Source organism: Pelophylax lessonae (assembly GCF_965119305.1).
Source record: "Pelophylax lessonae genome assembly, chromosome: 4".
Lineage (NCBI taxonomy): Eukaryota > Metazoa > Chordata > Amphibia > Anura > Ranidae > Pelophylax > Pelophylax lessonae.
In genome coordinates, this window is record NC_138771.1 from 659,715,884 (window position 1) to 659,734,815 (window position 18,932).

At 44.8% G+C, this 18,932-nt stretch overlaps 1 protein-coding gene across 1 annotated transcript in view; it reads right to left on the reverse strand.

The window, feature by feature from the left end:
• Positions 1-18,932, reverse strand: part of LOC309554933 (asialoglycoprotein receptor 1-like) — a 74,402-nt gene that overhangs the window by 47,400 nt on the left and 8,070 nt on the right. The window contains exon 2 of the mRNA XM_082256671.1: positions 3,680-3,766. Within this exon, the coding sequence (XP_082112797.1) occupies positions 3,680-3,766 (87 nt within the window). The remainder of the gene's footprint in view (positions 1-3,679; positions 3,767-18,932) is intronic.

The following is an 18,932-nucleotide window of genomic DNA, read 5'->3' on the forward strand; positions in this document are numbered from 1 at the left end:
TTTATGTTAAGGGACACTCTGATGGGCATATTTAATGTTGAGTGGCACTCTGATGGGCACATTTCATGTTAGGGGTCACACTGATGGGCACATATTATGTGAAGGGGGCACATAGATGGGAACATGTTATGTTAAGGGGGCTCTCTGATGGGGACACCTGATGTGATGGGGACACCTGATGTAAAGTGGTCACTCTGATGGGGAAACCTGATGTGCGTGGGGGCACCTGATGTAAGGGGGCACTGTGATTGGGACACCAGATAAAAATAGGCACTATGATGGGGACACCTGATGTAAGGGGGCACTCTGATGGGGACACCTGATGTAAGGTGGCACTCTGATGGGGACACCAGATGAAAATGGGCACTCTGATAGGGGACACCTGATGTAAGGGGGCACTATGATGGGGCCACCTGATGTAAGTAGGTACTCTGATGGGGACACCTGATGTAAGGTGGCACTGAAATGGGGACACCTGATGAAAATGGGCACTCTGATGGAGATACCTGATGTAAGTGGGCACTCTGATGGGGACACCTGATGAGAGGTGGCACTGTGATAGGGACACCTTATGAAAATGGGCACTATGATGGGAATTCCTTATGTAAGGGGCCACTCTGATGGGGACACCTGATAAAAGGGGATACTCTGATGGTGGCAACTGATTTATGGGGGTAGTCTGATGGGGGCACCGAGTGTAATGAATTACTCTGAAAGGGGCACCTGATGTAAGGGGGAACACTATTGGGGACATTTACAATGTATTATCAGAGAGTGTGGAGGAAACAGTAAGAAAAGCGCTAGACAGTGCAACTTGTGCCAAAAAAAGGAAAGACAAAGTGTACAATCGTTCATGGCATAGATTTGTGATTTGGACCTCGGGCGGGAATTTTTTTTTAGTTCCCGGACCTTCTTGAATTTGAATTCACTACCCCTAGTATATATACTATATTACCAAAAGTATTGGGACACCTGCCTTTACACGCACATAAAATTTATTGGCATCCCAGTCTTAGTCCGTAGGGTTCAATATTGAGTTGGCCCACCCTTTGCTGCTATAACAGATTCAACTCTTCTGGGAAGGCTGTCCACAAGGTTTAGGAGTGTGTCTATGACCATTCTTCTAGAAGTGCATTTGTGAGGTCAGGCACTGATGTTGAAGAGAAGGACTGGCTCGTCTACTTTATCACTTTATCCCAACTGTGTTCTGTAGGGTTGAGGTCAGGACTTTGTGCAGGCCAGTCAAGTTCCTCCACCCCAAACTCACTCATCCATGTCTTAACGGACCTTGCTTCCTGCACTGGTGTGCAGTCATGTTGGAACAGGAAGGGGCCATCCCAAAACTGTTCCCACAAAGTTGGGAGCATGAAATTGTCCAAAATGTCTTAGTATGCTAATGCCTTAAGACTTCCCTTCACTGGAACTAAGGGGCCAAGCCTCACCCCTGAAAAAAAATTCCCACACCATAATCCCCTCCACCAAATGATTGGAGACAAGCCAGGCCTTCTTGTCTAACATCAGTGTCTGACCTCACAAATGTGCTTCAGGAAGAATGGTCAAACATTCCCATAGACACTCCTAAACCTTGTGGACAGCCTTCCCAGAAGAGTTGAAGCTGTTACCACTGCAACTACGGACTAAGACTGGGATGCCATTAAAGTTCATGTGCGTGTAAAGGCAGGCGTCCCAATACTTTTGGCAATATAGTGTATATACAGTGCCTTGCGAAAGTATTCGGCCCCCTTGAACTTTGCGAACTTATGCCACATTTCAGGCTTCAAACATAAAGATATAAAACTAATTTTTTGTGAAGAATCAACAACAAGTGGGACACAATCATGAAGTGGAACGAAATTTATTGGATATTTCAAACTTTGTTAACAAATAAAAAACTGAAAAATTGGGAGTGCAAAATTATTCAGCCCTTTACTTTCAGTGCAGCAAACTCTCTCCAGAAGTTCAGTGAAGATCTCTGAATGATTCAATGTTGACCTAAATGACTAATGACGATAAATAGAATCCACCTGTGTGTAATCAAGTCTCCGTATAAATGCACCTGTACTGCTATAGTCTCAGAGGTCCGTTTAAAGCGCAGAGAGCATCACGAAGAACAAGGAACACACCAGGCAGGTCCGAGATACTGTTGTGGAGAAGTTTAAAGCCGGATTTGGATACAAAAAGATTTCCCAAGCTTTAAACATCCCAAGGAGCACTGTGCAAGCGATAATATTGAAATGGAAGGAGTATCAGACCACTGCAAATCTACAAAGACCTGGCCGTCCCTCTAAACTTTCAGCTCATACAAGGAGAAGACTGATCAGAGATGCAGCCAAGAGGCCCATGATCACTCTGGATGAACTGCAGAGATCTACAGCTGAGGTGGGAGACTCTGTCCATAGGACAACAATCAGTCGTATACTGCACAAATCTGGCCTTTATGGAAGAGTGGCAAGAAGAAAGCCATTTCTTAAAGATATCCATAAAAAGTGTTGTTTAAAGTTTGCCACAAGCCACCTGGGAGACACCAAACATGTGGAAGAAGGAGCTCTGGTCAGATGAAACCAAAATCAAACTTTTTGGCAACAATACAAAATGTTATGTTTGGTGTAAAAGCAACACAGCTCATCACCCTGAACACACCATCCCCACTGTCAAACATGGTGGTGGCAGCATCATGGTTTGGGCCTGCTTTTCTTCAGCAGGGACAGGGAAGATGGTTAAAATTGATGGGAAGATGGATGGAGCCAAATACAGGACCATTCTGGAAGAAAACCTGATGGAGTCTGCAAAAGACCTGAGACTGGGACGGAGATTTGTCTTCCAACAAGACAATGATGCAAAACATAAAGCAAAATCTACAATGGAATGGTTCACAAATAAACATATCCAGGTGTTAGAATGGCCAAGTCAAAGTCCAGACCTGAATCCAATCGAGAATCTGTGGAAAGAACTGAAAACTTCTGTTCAAAAACGCTCTCCATCCAACCTCACTGAGCTCGAGCTGTTTTGCAAGGAGTAATGGGCAAAAATTTCAGTCTCTCCATGTGCAAAACTGATAGAGACATACCCCAAGCGACTTACAGCTGTAATCGCAGCAAAAGGTGGCGCTACAAAGTATTAACTTAAGGGGGCTGAATAATTTTGCACGCCCAATTTTTCAGTTTTTTATTTGTTAAAAAAGTTTGAAATATCCAATAAATTTCACTCCACTTCATGATTGTGTCCCACTTGTTGTTGATTCTTCACAAAAAAATTACAGTTTTATATCTTTATGTTTGAAGCCTGAAATGTGGCAAAAGGTTGAAAAGTTCAAGGGGGCCGAATACTTTCGCAAGGCACTGTATGTATCACATCCTATTATATTGTAGAATAATCTGCTATAACTGTATATGACTGTATCACATCCTATTATACCATATACTGTATATCATTATCTCATATACATTGTATTTAGGTGTGAAATTTATCCTGAAGCATGGCAACCAATGAGATTCTGGCTTTTATTACCCCTATACAGACATAGTAAGAGGTGATATGTGATTGGTTGCTCTGGTTTATAGATCCAGTATAGTAGTATTAGTATTAGTATTAGTAGACATGTGTACTATAAATGGAGACTCGGGTCCTCCTCAGCTGTCTATAATGGATGGAGAGGAGACCCCTCATTATAATAACTTACCTTTGGCTTTTTCTGTATTCTTCTTCTTCATCCTCTGTAAATCAAGATCACACGTGTTGACATACGTATTTTCCTCAGAAGATTGCCCTAGAGACGAAAAAAGACCTTCATATCAATATTGTAGAATTCAGGGAGGATATTCAGATATAATGGAGCTCTATGAGAGCGATGTATACTCTCCAATCAGTATTGCATCCAGTGTTTGGCTGTGTTGACAAATGCCTCACACAGATCAGTCCCTGCTGTAGAGTCTATCCTTGCGACTTGTTACAAAGCAAAGTCCCCCTCCTATATAACCCCTCCCATACTGAAAAACCCCTCCTATATAACCCCTCCCATACAGGAAGTCCCCTCCTTTATAACCCCTCTCATACAGGAATTCCCCTCCTATATAACCCCTCTCATACAGGTAGTCCCGTCATATATAGCCCCTCTCATACAGGCAGTCCCCTCCTATATAACCCTTCTCATACATGAAGTCCTCTTATATAACCCCTCTTATACAGGAAGTCCTCTCCTATATAACTCCTCCCATTTAGGAACTCCCATCCTATTAATCCCCTCCCATGTAGGAAGTCCCCTCCTATATACCCCCTCCCATGCAGGAGATCTCCTCCTATACTGTATATCCCCTCCCATGCAGGAGGTGCCCTCCTCTATACCCCCTCCCATTCAGAAGGTCCCCTCCTATATATCCCCTTCCATGCAGGAGGTCCCCTCTTATATATCCCCTCCCATGCAGTAGGTTCCCTTCTATATATCCCCTCCCATGTAGGATTTCCCCTCCTATATATCCCCTCCCATGCAGGAGGTCCCCTCCTATAGATCCTCTCTCATGCAGGAAGTACCTCCATTTTTTTTGCCATTGTCTGAAGGAAATTTTCACTGCTGTGCCGCTCTTTGGACAATGTTACCAGATACTCAACTTTCCCAATTAGTATCAGGAGACTAGTGCTATCTGGATCCACTCCTATGGCTATCACTACTCATCAGAATTGTACCCAGACCCTGCACTGGACACAGTGGCGCTGCTATAGGGGTGCGGGGGGTGTGGACTGCACCCGGGTGACACTCACCAGAGGGGTGACACCATCAAGTAGGAAATTATATCCTACCATATTACCCCTATTCATGACAGTGCGGAAGGGTCGGTGTGACACCAGAGAGCCCAATGGGGGGGGGGGTCTGTGTGACACCACAGAGTTTGATGGGGGGATTAATGGAGTTTGGTGTTACACACAAGAGCCCGATGGGGAGGGTGGGGGGGTGGTTGATGTGCCATCAGAGAGCCTGATGGGAGGGGGGAAGGGGTGACACCATGTTTTACCGCACCAGGTGACTCCAGCCCCAGTGTTTCCACCTACTAGACAAAAGGAACATGACAGGGGGATAGGCTCTAAGCAAAGAACAGTGGCTAAGTGGTTAGCACTTTCACCTATCAGCAATAGGGTCGTCGGTTTAAATCCCAAACACGGGACCACCTGCATGGAGTTTGCATGTTCTGCCTGGGTGGGTTTCCTTTGGGTACTCCAGTTTCCTCCCACACAGGACATGCTGGTAGGTTCATTGGGTCCTGTCTAAACTGGCCCTAGTATGTGCATGAATGTAAGTTAGGGACCTTAGATTGTAAGATCCTTAAAGGCGGGGACTGATGTAAATGTACAATATATACTGTATGTAAATTAGTGGAGCTATATAGGTACCTGTAATAAATAAATAAATGTTGCTGGTGGTACTGGACCCTGCGTATACAAAGCCCTGTGCAGTAGAACAGCCAAGGTGTTTTCCAGTAGGGTACTATACAGGTCCAGGGCAGTAAACCCCAACTGGCTGAACGCCCCTCTTAAAGCACAGCCCACCCGGATAGGTTAAATCAGGACATCTCTGGAAGGAGATGGGTCCTGCAGCAAAGAATTTGTTTTGGCTGAAGGAAATGTATGTGGTGTGTTAGGTGCTGGGGATGTAATAACCATTCTAAATGGTTGTTAATATAAGCCTGCTGGCTGTGTATTGGTGATCTCGCCATTAGGGGGGTGGGGTGGGAGCAGCATGGGCTCTCCACACTAGCTAGATCAGGGCACACCAAATGCATGCAAACACATGCACTGCACACAGAATCTAACCTCATGGGGCAGGGCTATGTGGTGGTGGCCATGTAGTGGTGTGGGCCTTTATCCAGATTCAGGTGCAAGTCCCTTTACCTCAACTCCCCACAATCCTCTGGGCTTCCAGAATCCACTGAGCTCCTGGACACGCCCAGGGAGTATAAATGCCAGCTCCTCCCAGCTTCCTGTGCTCAGAGAGATCCTGCCTGATGGGACAGCAGTGGCTGGGCAAGTGAGCTGTCCCCAGGTTCAGGGTCCTCCCCTGTTAAGTCTGGTGTGCGGGCCACCAGCAGTGAGCACAAGAGCATGCAGCATCGGTCCAAGACCCAATCACTGGAGAGGACTCTGGTACAGACCATATGGAGAAGCTGTCCATGCAGTGACGTGGTTCTATCTACAGCCCCCAGAGCCTCCTGACCAAAGTCAGCATCAGCAGTGCCAGTGTGAAGTCTGTGCCAGCAGAAAATCCCCTCAGCTCACAGTCTGTTGAATGAACGATTACTATCTTGGACACATGAGATTTCTTTAGCTCTCTACTCTGTCAGTAAACATAGCTCAGAGCACTCTGCTGCCATCCAGTGGCCACTAGTAGAACTGTTTTTATATGTTCTAACCCTGCTTTCTTGCTGTTCATATTATCATTTTGTACTGCAAACCCCTGTTCATGTGATCTCCAGTCCTGTGTAATCAAGATTTTCATTGTTAAAGCTGAGTTCTGTCCCCCCCCCTCCAAAAATTAAAAGTCAGCAGCTACACATACTGTAGCTGCTGACTTTTAATATTAGCATACTTACCTGTCCTGGAGTCCAGCGATGTCGGCACCGCAGACGATTATTCCATCACCGCCATTGCCGGTCAGGGAACCCGGCAGTGAAGCCTTGCGGCTTCACGGGCGGTCCCTACTGCGCATGCGCAAAGCGCACTGCACATTTGGATTGACTCGGCGGCGGAGGAGGGGTCCTCACTTCGCAGCTGCACCGTTTCCGGAAGTGGGGAAGGGTACCTGTCAAAAACAGGTACCCGTTCCCCCCTCCCCCCTTAAAGGTGCCAAATGTGGCACCGGAGGGGGGGAGGAAGCAAATGAGCATATGCTCCACATTTGGGTGGAACTCTGCTTTAAGTAAAGTAGAATTTGCACATCACCACTGGTCTGATCATTTGGCTGATACCGTTACATAACAGCCATAGAAAGGCTTATTTGTGTCCTGTGATGTAGTTTAACCACTTGAGCTCCGGAAGGTTTTTTCCCCTTCCTGCCCAGGCCATTTTTTGCTATACAGCAGTGTGCTACTATAAAATGGTAATTGCACAGTCATGCAACACTGTACACAAACAAAATTTAAATCCTTTTTTTTCACATAAATAGAGCTTTCTTTTAGTGGTATTTGTTAACTACTGGGCTTTTTATATTTTGCGATATACATAAAAAAAGGCCGAATATAAAAAAAAAAGGAAATAATAACTTCTTCATAATTTTTGCCAAAATATATTCTGCTACATGTCTACATGTCTGTAGTAATAAAAAAATAGTATTTTATACTACTAATGGCGGGCGATCAACTACTTATAAATTAAATGCGACGGACAGTCTGACACTAACTTACGCTGGGGGAAACTGACTAACTGCCACTGACATCACCAGTGACACCAATACATTGATAAGTCTAATACTACAAACTGTGACTGTACTTGTCAGGGACATGCTGGCCATGGTCCAGCTGATTCCCCAAGGCAGATATAAATGCACATGCGGGATCCCGCAAATGTCCATCGTGCCAGGCACACAATATTCGCACACATGCGCCAATGCGCACTCACCAATACCGTTGGTGCCAAATGCCATATATACTGTAAGTTTAGCAGGTTCACTAGTACTTTGCAGTCTGATCTGAGCTGTACCTGTAATCCTGAAACCTGATCCTGCTGACTCCTGTATTTGACCTGGCTTGCCTCTGACTCCGTTGTTCCTCTCGTATCCTGACCTTGGCCTGTATCTGGACTTTGCCTTTTATCTCTTGCTTAGCTGCCTGAAAATGTTGCCAATCTCTGCCTGTTCTTTGACTATTCTTTGCTTGCCATCTTTGCCTGCATCTGACCGTCTGTTACTAATCCAGCTTGTCTGACCACCATGCATCTGGTGTCTCTTCTGCCCAGTATAATCCTGCCTGTCTCCAGCTACCTCCTGCCACCAGCCCAGAGTCTGCTGATCTACCAACATCTGCTGCCTGTCTTTCTGGTCCACCTGGGTAAAGCACCTGGCACATGGAAGAAGGTTCAGGCACCCTTACACCACTGTGCTCTAATGGCCACTGTTACAACGTCAGAGGTCCCTAAGCCAGGGTTGTATGAGAGGCCTTCTTCTGCACATCAGGCTCAGCCAACAGTACCCCTGTTAAGGTGCCCATCTAATAGTTTTTTTGAAACTGTTGATGCTCCCTGCTGATACCACTGCTTGTGGAAGAGAATTCCACATCCTTACCGCTCTGACAGTAAAGAACCCTCTATGCAGTTTGAGGTTAAACCGCTTATCTTCCAATTTTAGTGAATGGCCGCGTGTCTTTTTAAATTCCCTCTCGCTGAAAAGCTTGTTCCCTATGCTAGGGTCACCAATACAGAATTTGTACATCGCTATTATATCCCCTCTCAAGCATCTCCTCTCCAGAGTTATTAAGGTAAATGCTTGTAGTCGTTCCTCATAGCCGAGATCCTCCATTCCCTTTATTAGCTTTCTTGTCCTTCTCTGGACTCTCTCCAGTTCCAGCACATCCTTCCTGAGGACCGGTGCCCAGAACTGGACGGCATACTCCAGATGCAGTCAGACCAGAGTCTTGTAGAGTGGGAGAATTATTGTTTTATCTCAGGAGTGAATCCCCTTTTTAATGTATGCCAGTATTCTGTTGGCTTTGCTTGCAGCAGCTTGGCATTGCTTGCCATTGCTGACTTTGTCCTCTACTAGGACCCCCAGGTCCTTTTCCATTCTGGATTCCCCCAGAGGTTCTCCCCTAAATAGTAACTTGCGTTCGTATTTTTATTACCCAAATGCATTACCTTACATTTTTCAACAATAAACCTTATTTGCCATGTAGTTGCCCAGTTTTTGTAGTTTCAACATCCTGCATAGAAAATATTGCCCTGCTTAGCTTTGTATCGCCCACAAATATTGAGAATGAGCTGTTTATCACCTCCTCTATATCGCTTATGAATACATTAAACAGAATTGGTCCCAGGACAGATCCTTGAGGGACCCCACTTTCCACACCAGACCATTCCGCGTACTCGCTATTTATCACCACCCTTTAGACCCGCCCTGTAGCCAGATTTCAATGCAGGTACTCGCCCTATGGTCTATACCGACAGACCTCAGTTTGTAGAGTAAACATTTGTGGGGACCTATATAAAATGCCTCTGCAAAATCCAGATACACCACATCTACAGGCCTTACTATCTAGATGGCAGCTCACTTCTTCATAGAAGATTAATACATTGGTCTGGCAAGAATGATTTTCCATGAATCCATGCTAATGATACCATTTCCATTACTAAATTTTGTATATAGACCCTTATCATCCCCTCCATTAGCTTACATACTATTGATGTTAGGCTAACTGGCCTGTAGTTCCCAGGGATATAGTTCAACCATATTTAAATATTGGTGCCACGTTGGCTTTTCTCCAATCAGCTGGTACTGTTCCAGCCATTAAATTGTCCATAAAAATTAGGAACAATGGTCTGGCTATCAACTCGCTGAGTTCCCTTACTTATTGTTCACTTACTCTGATGTTTGGTACACCTGCAGATAGTCAGCAGCGGTTACAAATAGCAAACAAAACCCCTCCAAAAGTTGCTTACAACCATTGATAACATTAGCGCCAGATCTTTCTCTTTTTATTAAATACTGAGATTGAGCTGTTTCTTCCCTCCTCTAGATTGTTTATGAATACATTTAACAGGATTGGTCCCAGGACAGATCCTTGGGGGGCCCCACTTTCTACACCAGACCATTCCGAGTACTCACTATTTATCACCACCCTTTGGACTCGCCCCTGTAGCCAGTTTTCAATCCAGGTACTCACCCCATGATCCATGCCGAGATACTTTAGTTTGTACATTAAACGTTTGTGGGGAAATGTATCAAATGCCTTTGCAAAATCCAGATACACCACATCCACAGGCCTTCCTTTATGTAAATGGCAGCTCACTTCTTCATAGAAGGTTAATAGATTGGTCTGGTGTTTTCATTATTAAAGTCTTGTGTATAGTCCCTTATCATCCCCTCCAATAGCTTACAGACTATTGATGTTAGGCTAACTGGCCTGTAGTTCCCAGGGATATATCTCTGGCATTTTTTAAATACTGGTGCCATGTTGACTTTTCCCCAATCAGCTGTAACCATTCCAGTCAGTAAACTGTCCATAAAAATTAGGAACAATGGTCTGGCTATCACCTCACTGAGTACCTTATTGTTCACTTACTCTGATTGGTACACCTGCAGATAGTCAGCAGCAGTTACAAATAGCAAACAACACCCCTCCAATAGTTGTTTACAACCATTGATAAACTTAGCGCCAGATCTTTCTCTTTTTTAAATACTGAGATTGATCTAGCTATCAACTGACTACGTTTCTTAAGGACCCTCGGATGTAAGTCATCTGGTCCTGGTGACTTATTTATGTTACATTTTTCAGGTCTATTTCTCATTCTGTCTTCTGTTAGCACGAGGGTGCCTTCTGTGACGTAATATTACCATTACAGTCTTGGTTAAAATATCCACCATTTCCTTTGTGAAAACTGAGTAGAAGAATACATAAGGACCTTTGTCTTGTCTTTTGTAACCAATTTTATCATCCTTTATGGGCCAATATTATATGGCCAAACTTTCTTACTGTCAATATATTTAAAGAATTCCATTGGGTTGATTTTTCCTTCCTTCCGCTATGTGCCTTTCGTGGTTTATTTTAGCTGCCCGAGCATTAATGACCAGATTAAAACCATTAATTGGCAGGCTAAATGTACTAAGTTGATAGACTGATCAACTTAGGTACAACCAGCCTGCTGAATTGGCTTCCCATAATCACCATCTTCTCCCAGTGGGGACAGCTTCCCTGACCCCCAATCAGTAAAAAGGCAATTGCTTGGCAGGAGGGATTCCCCTATCAACACTGTCTGTGTTGAAGGGGGAATCGTGCACATTTCTTACCTGTGGTTGCAGGAAAGGAATTTGCTTCATCTATGGGCTACCTAAGGAATAATAGAGGTGATCTGCTCTGTGTTCCGTGACAGATTTTACAAGTGAGTCATAAATCATTTTTTTTTTTTTTTTTGGTGTACAGTATTTAATAGCGATCATAATAATTCAACTTATTATCACAAAGCACGTCACCAACAACTGGTGTTATGATAAAAATTGTGGAGGACGTCTGCAGTGCTGATCCGTTTCCTGAAAGTCTAGAACAGCGTTTCTCAACCAGGGTTCTGTGGAACCCTAAGATTGCTCCAGAGGTTAGTAGGGGTTCCTTGAGCAATGGGCAATTTCTGCCTCTTAGATAAGTTCCCCCTGACACCATTGATCTTTTTAGCTATCTGGAAGAAGGTAATTCTTCCCAGTGTCCACAAGTGTAAGGAGCATTCATCCCACTGACCATCACACTAATAAATCACGAGTTGTAAATATAGTCATTTTTAGCAGGGGTACCCTTAGACTTGAAAATTATTTCAAGGGTTTCTCTATGTTGAAAAGGTTGAGAAAGGCTGCTCTCGAAGGAACTAAAATATTTGTTGAAATAGGAAGATAGAAATGACAAAAGAAGGAAAAGAGGAAGTGGGTAAAATGACGTGACCATGAAAAATACAAGATGATCATTGTATGAGAATACGAAATTCAGAAGATCCAATCTCATAACAGTAAACTATTGATGACCTGCCAGTAAATTATTCATGTTGAGTTGTAAAGTTATTGTATCAATTTACAACTTAAAGAAATTCTTAGTAAACGGATGATGACTAGGGATGGGCGAATGGTTCAGCACGTCCATTCGCTGAACATCCGAATTTTCAGGGTGTTCGCCGGGTGTTCACCCTGATGAACACCCTGCAATGCACTGAGCACTGCGCAGTGCATTCTGCACCCTGATTGGGCAAAGCTTTGCCCAATCAGGGTGCAGTGTAAGCTGGTTGTTAAGGAGCAGGGCCGGGAAGCCAGCCACGCATCCTTAACAACCAATGAGTCATCAGCTGTCAATGGGTTTCCCCGCTGACAGCTGAATACTAATAAAAAAAGTTTCGGTAAAAAAACAGTGCCCCCCCCCCCCAGTCTACATCAGGGGCTTCAGGTCTGTCATGAATTTAGAGGGGAATCCCACGCCAAAATATAAAAAAAAAAAAAAACGGCGTGGGGTCCCCTCCCTGAATCCATATCAGACCCTTATCTGAGCATGCAGCCTGGCAATCCTCACATTCATGAAAAAAGAAAGGGGAGAAGCTTTGATAGTGCATTAAAAGAGTATACCCCCGGAAGACGTCACATATGATGGAACATGTAGGGCGTGGTCTACGGCGGTGACGACATCACGTTTCCCTGGCTCTGATTGGAGGCTGACCTACTCCCCTCCCGAATGCCGGGTGTGTGAAAAACGAAGCCACGGCAACATCTGCTGTTTTCTATGCCATCACCGACTGAGGAGATTGTGAGTGCAATAATTTGTATGTCTTTTTAAATAAATGCATACTCTTTTAATGCACTATCAGAGCTTCTCCCCTTTCTTATTTCATGAATGTGAGGATTGGTGACCGCTTTTTCATGGTATTGGCTGGAGGCTCTTTTTGATCATCTGATCTGATTATTTATTATTGATGTGATCCGGCTGACAATCTGGAGGATATGAGAGCATTCCTATATGGATAGATGTGACACCTTTCTGACCACCTATAATCTGGTGGTCCACTTGCTCTGGTAAGGAGATTATTGTACCACAGAGGGTGTGAAGTGTCTTTGCTGACTTTCTAGTCACCCTTTTTCTCCCTATCCGGTTTCTGGTTCCTCTGGGATTATTGGTGCCATTTCTCCTGGACTGTCTGTTATGGACTCTGCATGAATTTTATTTATTTTATTCACTTTATACTACCTTTTACAATGGATTTTGCATGAATTTTTTTTACTGCATTTACCAATCATGTTGTACTAATATTTTTAGCGCTGCACTACTCTGTATATTGTTTTCTGTTGGAAGCCTGTATCGCTATTCCAAGTGCTAGCAGCTTCCCTGATTAGCGCAGTGTTTTTCTGTTTATGGGAAAAAATTAAACAGGATTGGTCCCAGGACAGATCCTTGGGGGACCCCATTTTCCACACCAGACCATTCCGAGTACTCCCCATTTATCACCACCCTTTGGAATTGCCCCTGTAGCCAGTTTTCAATCCAGGTACTCACCCTATGGTCCATGCCGACATACTTTACTTTGTACATTAAACGTTTGTGGGGTACTGTATCAAATGCAAAATCCAGATACACCCCATCTACAGGCCTTCCTTTATCTAAATGGCAGCTCACTTCTTCATAAAAGGTTAATATATTGGTCTGGCAAAAATGATTCTTCATGAATTCATGCTGATTACTACTAATGATAATGTTTTTCGTTACTAAAGTCTTGTATATAGTCCCTTATCATCCCCTCCAATAGCTTTCAGACTATTGATATTAGGCTAACTGGCCTGTAGTTCCCAGAGATATATCTCTGGCCTTTTTTAAATACTGGTGCCATGTTGGCTTTTTTCCAATCAGCTGTAACCATTCCAGTCAGTTAACTGTCCATAAAAATTTGGAACAATGGTGTAGCTATCACCTGACTAAGTTCCTTAAGGACCCTCAGATGTAAGCCATCTGGTCCTGGTGACTTATTTATGTTAAGTTTTTCAAGTCTGTTTCTGATTCTGTCTTCTGTTAGTCATTAGGGTGTTTTCTGTGATGTATTATTAACATTAACATTACAGTCTTGGTTACTGTATCCCCCCGTTTCTTTTCTGAAGACTGGGGAGAAGAATACATTCAAAACCTTTGCCTTCTCTCTGTCCTTTGTAGCCAAATTCTCTTCATCGTCCTTTATGGGGGCTGTATGTTCTGACCTCACCTTCTTATATACTTAATGCATTTCTTGGGTTTTTTTTTTACTCTCCTCCACTATGTGCCTTTCATGCTCTATTTTACCCGCTCTGATTACACTCAGGGCAACATTTCTTATTGCATTCTTTGTAATGTTGGAATGCTGACAATGACCCCTCAGCCTTGTCTTTTTTGAAAGCCATTTCTTTTGATTTTTTATGCATTTTTACATTGGAGTTTAGCCACCCAGGATTTATTTTAGCTCTTTTAAACTTATTTTAGGGAAGTGGGCTCTTTTTCGAAATTCAGTTTCCTTGTATTACCCTTGTGCTTCCTATTTCTGTGATTTATACTGAAACTAATTGAACTGTGGTCGCTGTTTCCTAAGTTTCCCTGTATTTTTACATCCACGATCATGTCTGTATTGTTAGTAATCAGTAGGTCTAGTAATGCACTATTTCGTGTTGGTGTGTTCACCATCTGACCCATGAAACTGTCCTGTAGGAAATGGCGAGCCTTAGACGAATGTCTATATCTGAATAATTAAAATCCCCCATTATAATGACATTTCCCAACCTTGTCACCATTCCAAGCTGTAATAGGAGGTCTGCCTCCCCCTCCCCCTCCCCCTCCCCCTCCGCCCTCTGGTTAGGGGGCCTATAGGATACGCTTAGTGTTACTTTCCCCTTAGTTTCCTCCCTTTGGAGCTCTACCCACAAGGTTTCCAACTCCTCCATAGCTCCATTAGTGATATCATTTCTCACATTCACTTGCTCATCATTCTTGATATACAGGCATACTCCTCCCCCTTTTTTACCCTCCCTATCTCTGTGAGATAGGGAATACCCCTGAACGGTTGCCAGCCAATCATCCTCCTCATACAGTAGCAGCTCCAGTTCTCCCATCTTGTTAGCTAGACTTCTAGCATTGGTATACAAGCCTCGTTCTTTTGTCTGGCCACATACTATTTTAGATAAACTCCTCTTTAAGGTGTCCTCAAGAGATTTCTTCTTCTGCTCCCTCTGTGGGGACAGGATGAGTTCTGAGACTTTCCTCTTGTAACGGTGGTCAAGGAGGGTAACCAACCAATAGTGATCCTTCTCCTTGATGCCACGTATTCTTGAGTCCTTTCGCTGGCTTTGAAGCATGAGGGAGCCCATGCATCGCAAGTTTGTGGAGGCGTGAGAAGTAGACTCCTCGGGGTCACTGAGGACTGCATTATCTGGAACTGCCTCCTCCCAGCCACATACTACTTCCAAGGGTTCTGGGGATGAAACACCATCTGTTAAGGGTTGGCGTATGTCTTGCTCTGCTTCAATGCCTCCAAAACTCCCAGAATCCTCCTCCTCCCTCTCCTCTTGTGTGTTCTGTAGTGTGGCAAGAATGGTGCTGTATAAAGCAGGCCTTGAGAAGAAAGAAAGTACTCCTCTTCCTCCAACAGGAACACAACAAGGATTGTGTCACTGATGCATGCACTCATGGCTCACTTTCCCTGTCACCTCTTCAAACAGTGACAGTACAGTGCATGCATCCTTTATCAGCAGCCATTGGTGTGGGGGAAAAAAGCCAGCCTGAGTGTGTCGTTGTACCATATTCACATAGGTACTCACTGACAGCCCTCTGCTGCATGTGCAGCCTGCATGTGCAGCCACTGCAGCATTGCCAAAGTTGATTTCCACCAATCAGGCAGGATAACCGGCAAGTGGAATTCCCACTGAATTTCAGCCAACCAAGCACGGCTGTGTATGACCGCCTGAAATGGCTACAGACTCTTCTGGCCTGCTTTAGCAGATATTCTAACCCTGTGTAAGCCAGGCATGGCACATGTGTCAACTTTCCCTGCCTAAGGGTGGGCAAGAGGTTTTTGCCATTCTCGCACACCATCATTCTGTGATATCATGGCATGAACCATCTCTGGACCTGCCTGTGCAGAGCTACAAGAATCTCTAATCCGGTGTGGGTCCTGTCACCTAGACACACCAGCTGAGACACTGCCTGGCACCTTTTTTAGCCTGACCTTTTAAATAGCCTCTTTAACGCTTAGGGGGCACTTGTGGTTCATAGGAAAATTCAGCAGAGGAGGGCACGGAGGAGGTGGAGCAGACAAATCTTGCATCTGAGAGGTCATTAGGTAAAGTGGGGGTAGACTGAGGTGAGTAAGGAGGAGGAAAAGAATTGTGTCCCTTTTGTGTGGCTATCAGGTGCTCTTGCCAACGGGCTAATAGTGGGAGGTTAATGGGAGGCCTTGTCAAGCATTTGGTACCAAAATGGCTGGTGTTTTTGCCAAGCTTGATGTGCTTGAGACAAAGATTGCAAATTACAACAGTGCGATCGGCTGCACATGTGCTAAAAATGGCCCAGACAGCTGAGGTGTGGGAAGGGTGTCGGGAGACATGTTCCTACCTTCATCAACCTCAGAACCAACATCTGAATAAAGTAATGGCTGTGCATCCTCAAGGAGCAAGAGGCTGATGCTGTGTTCAAGTACTGTAACTCAGCTGACTCCTCCATGCCTGACGCTGGGGCTATGGCAGGAGTAGCTGTGGACAAGGAGGCATATTTAGCCACTCTGGCAGCTGTAGTGCACTGCGCACTAGTCTCCGCTTGGATGGTTTAGTAAGTGAGCCCACCACCTACTCCTCATGCTGTGTGTCACGTACCTTGTAGCAGAGCCTGACGTGCAGAGGGAGACCTCTCGTACAGCCCTGGCTCAGGCACCACTGGAGTTGCAACAGTGGATGCAAGAGCGCAGTGAGGTAAGAGTGCCTGCGCTGGTCCTCTGTTGGCAGTTGAGAAGAGTAGCTGATAAGTCACTGAACGCGGCTGGATTGCTGAGCAGCAGGAAGAAGCAGGTAAAGAGGTGCGGATGCACAGCGGATGCAGGACAGCGTCTCCAGGCACTGGAAGGAGCTGGATGGGCAAAGACTGGAGCAGGGTCAGACAAGCCGGTTTCAGACACAGGTAATCAGATACAGTTCAAGCAGCAGGCAGAGAGTAGTCAGTGTACAGGCAGGGGTTGGCAGCAGGATATCAGGCAGGAAGCAGGTATAGCAGAGTCAAAGCAAGCCGGGATCAGGACTGGAGATAGCAACGAAGTCAGACAAGCCAGGTCAATACAGGAATCAATACAAGCACAGGAACAGACTCAAAGTAAAGCTGCAGATCAGACAGCAATGACACAGTGCTTCTGAGGTGTTTAAATAGGGCAGCCTGTTACCAATCATTGCAATTAGTCTGCACTAAGTTAACCCTTAGGTGGCAGACCCATGACATTGCCCCCTCCCGACGGGCAGCCTCCGGATGCCTAGCTGGTTTTCTTTTTCTGGATGGGCACGGAAAAAGGCACGAACTAGCTCTCTGGCATGGACATTACATTCTGGTTCCCAAGAGTTCTCCTCAGGACCATAACCTCTCCATTTAATTAGATACTGCAATTGGTTCCTCCTCCTTCTGCAGTCTAACACTGCTTCCACCTCATATTCCTCTTCTCCATCAACCAACACTGGTTCAGGTGGGCCCGCCCCCCTATTAGGAAAAGGATCTGGTGTTGCAGGTTTCAGAAGTGACACATGAAATACAGGGTGAATTTTAAACGAGTCAGGTAAGGATAGTTCATACGATACCTCGTTCAATTTCCTCTTCACCGGGAATGGACCAATAAACTTGGGTGCAAGTTTCTTCGAAGGACACGCCAGTCTGAGGTTTGCTGTAGATAGCCATGCTTGATCGCCCAACTGAAGACTTAGTTCCCCTCTTCTTTTCTTGTCAAATGCTCTCTTGTTGTCTGCCTGGGCTTTTGTTACTGCTTCTTGTAGTACTTGGTTATTGCGTTTGAGGAAGTCCACTGTGCTCTGGACAGCTGGAACTGTAGATTCTGGAATAAAATCGGGCAAAAAAGACAAGTGAAAACCATAATTGGCATAGAATGGTGATTGTCCTGTAGCTGAGTGACTGGCATTATTATAAGCAAATTCTGCTAATGGTAATAAAGACACCCAGTCGTCTTGAACGAAGGAAGTGAAACATCGAATGTACTGTTCGAGTGTCTGGTTAGTCCTTTCTGTTTGCCCATTAGTTTGAGGGTGATAAGCTGAGGAAAGGGATAATTCAATCTTCAGTACCCCACATAAGGCCCTCCAGAAACGTGATGTGAACTGCACACCTCGATCAGACACGATGTTTGCCGGGATTCCATGCAACCTAACAATCTCTTTAATAAATACTTGGGCTGTTTCCAAGGCAGATGGTGTATTTTTTAAGGGCAGAAAATGGGCCATCTTAGATAACCGATCGACCACTACAAAGATTGCTGTGCAACCTTCAGAAGGTGGAAGTTCTACTACAAAATCCATAGAGATCATTTTCCAAGGCCTGTCAGGGACAGGCAAAGGCTTGAGTAAACCCCAAGCCCTGCTTCTTGCAGTCTTGTTTCGGATACAGACAGCACATGAGCTCACGTATCTCTTGCAGAACCCTTCCAGATCTGGCCACCAGAAGGTACGTCGTACCAAATCGAGAGTCTTATGGATGCCGAAATGGCCTGCCAATGGGTGATCGTGAAGTAGCTTTAAAACATTCACCCGTAAATTTTCTGGCACAAAAATCCGGTCTTCCTGCCACAACAACCCTTCCTTAGACGACAAAGTGTTTCCGGCAGGGCCAGAGATGCCCACGGAGGCCAGCTTTATCTGTGAGAGTAGGTCAGACTGTATCATCAGGAAGTTACCTTCGGGTAAGATGGTATCTGGGGTTACTGATTCCTTGGGGTCATCATACATGCGGGATAAAGCATCTGGCTTAATATTTTTTGATCCTGGTCGGTAGGTTATATGGAAAGAAAACCTAGAAAAGAACAATGCCCATCGAGCTTGACGAGGCTTTAGACGCTTGGCAGACCTCAAGTACTCCAAATTTTTGTGATCCGTGTATATTAATATGGGATGTGCTGCGCCTTCCAACAGGTACCTCCATTCCTCCAAAGCTGTTTTGATGGCTAGTAGTTCTCGATCCCCTACATCATAGTTCTTTTCTGCTGGGGAGAGTTTGCGTGAA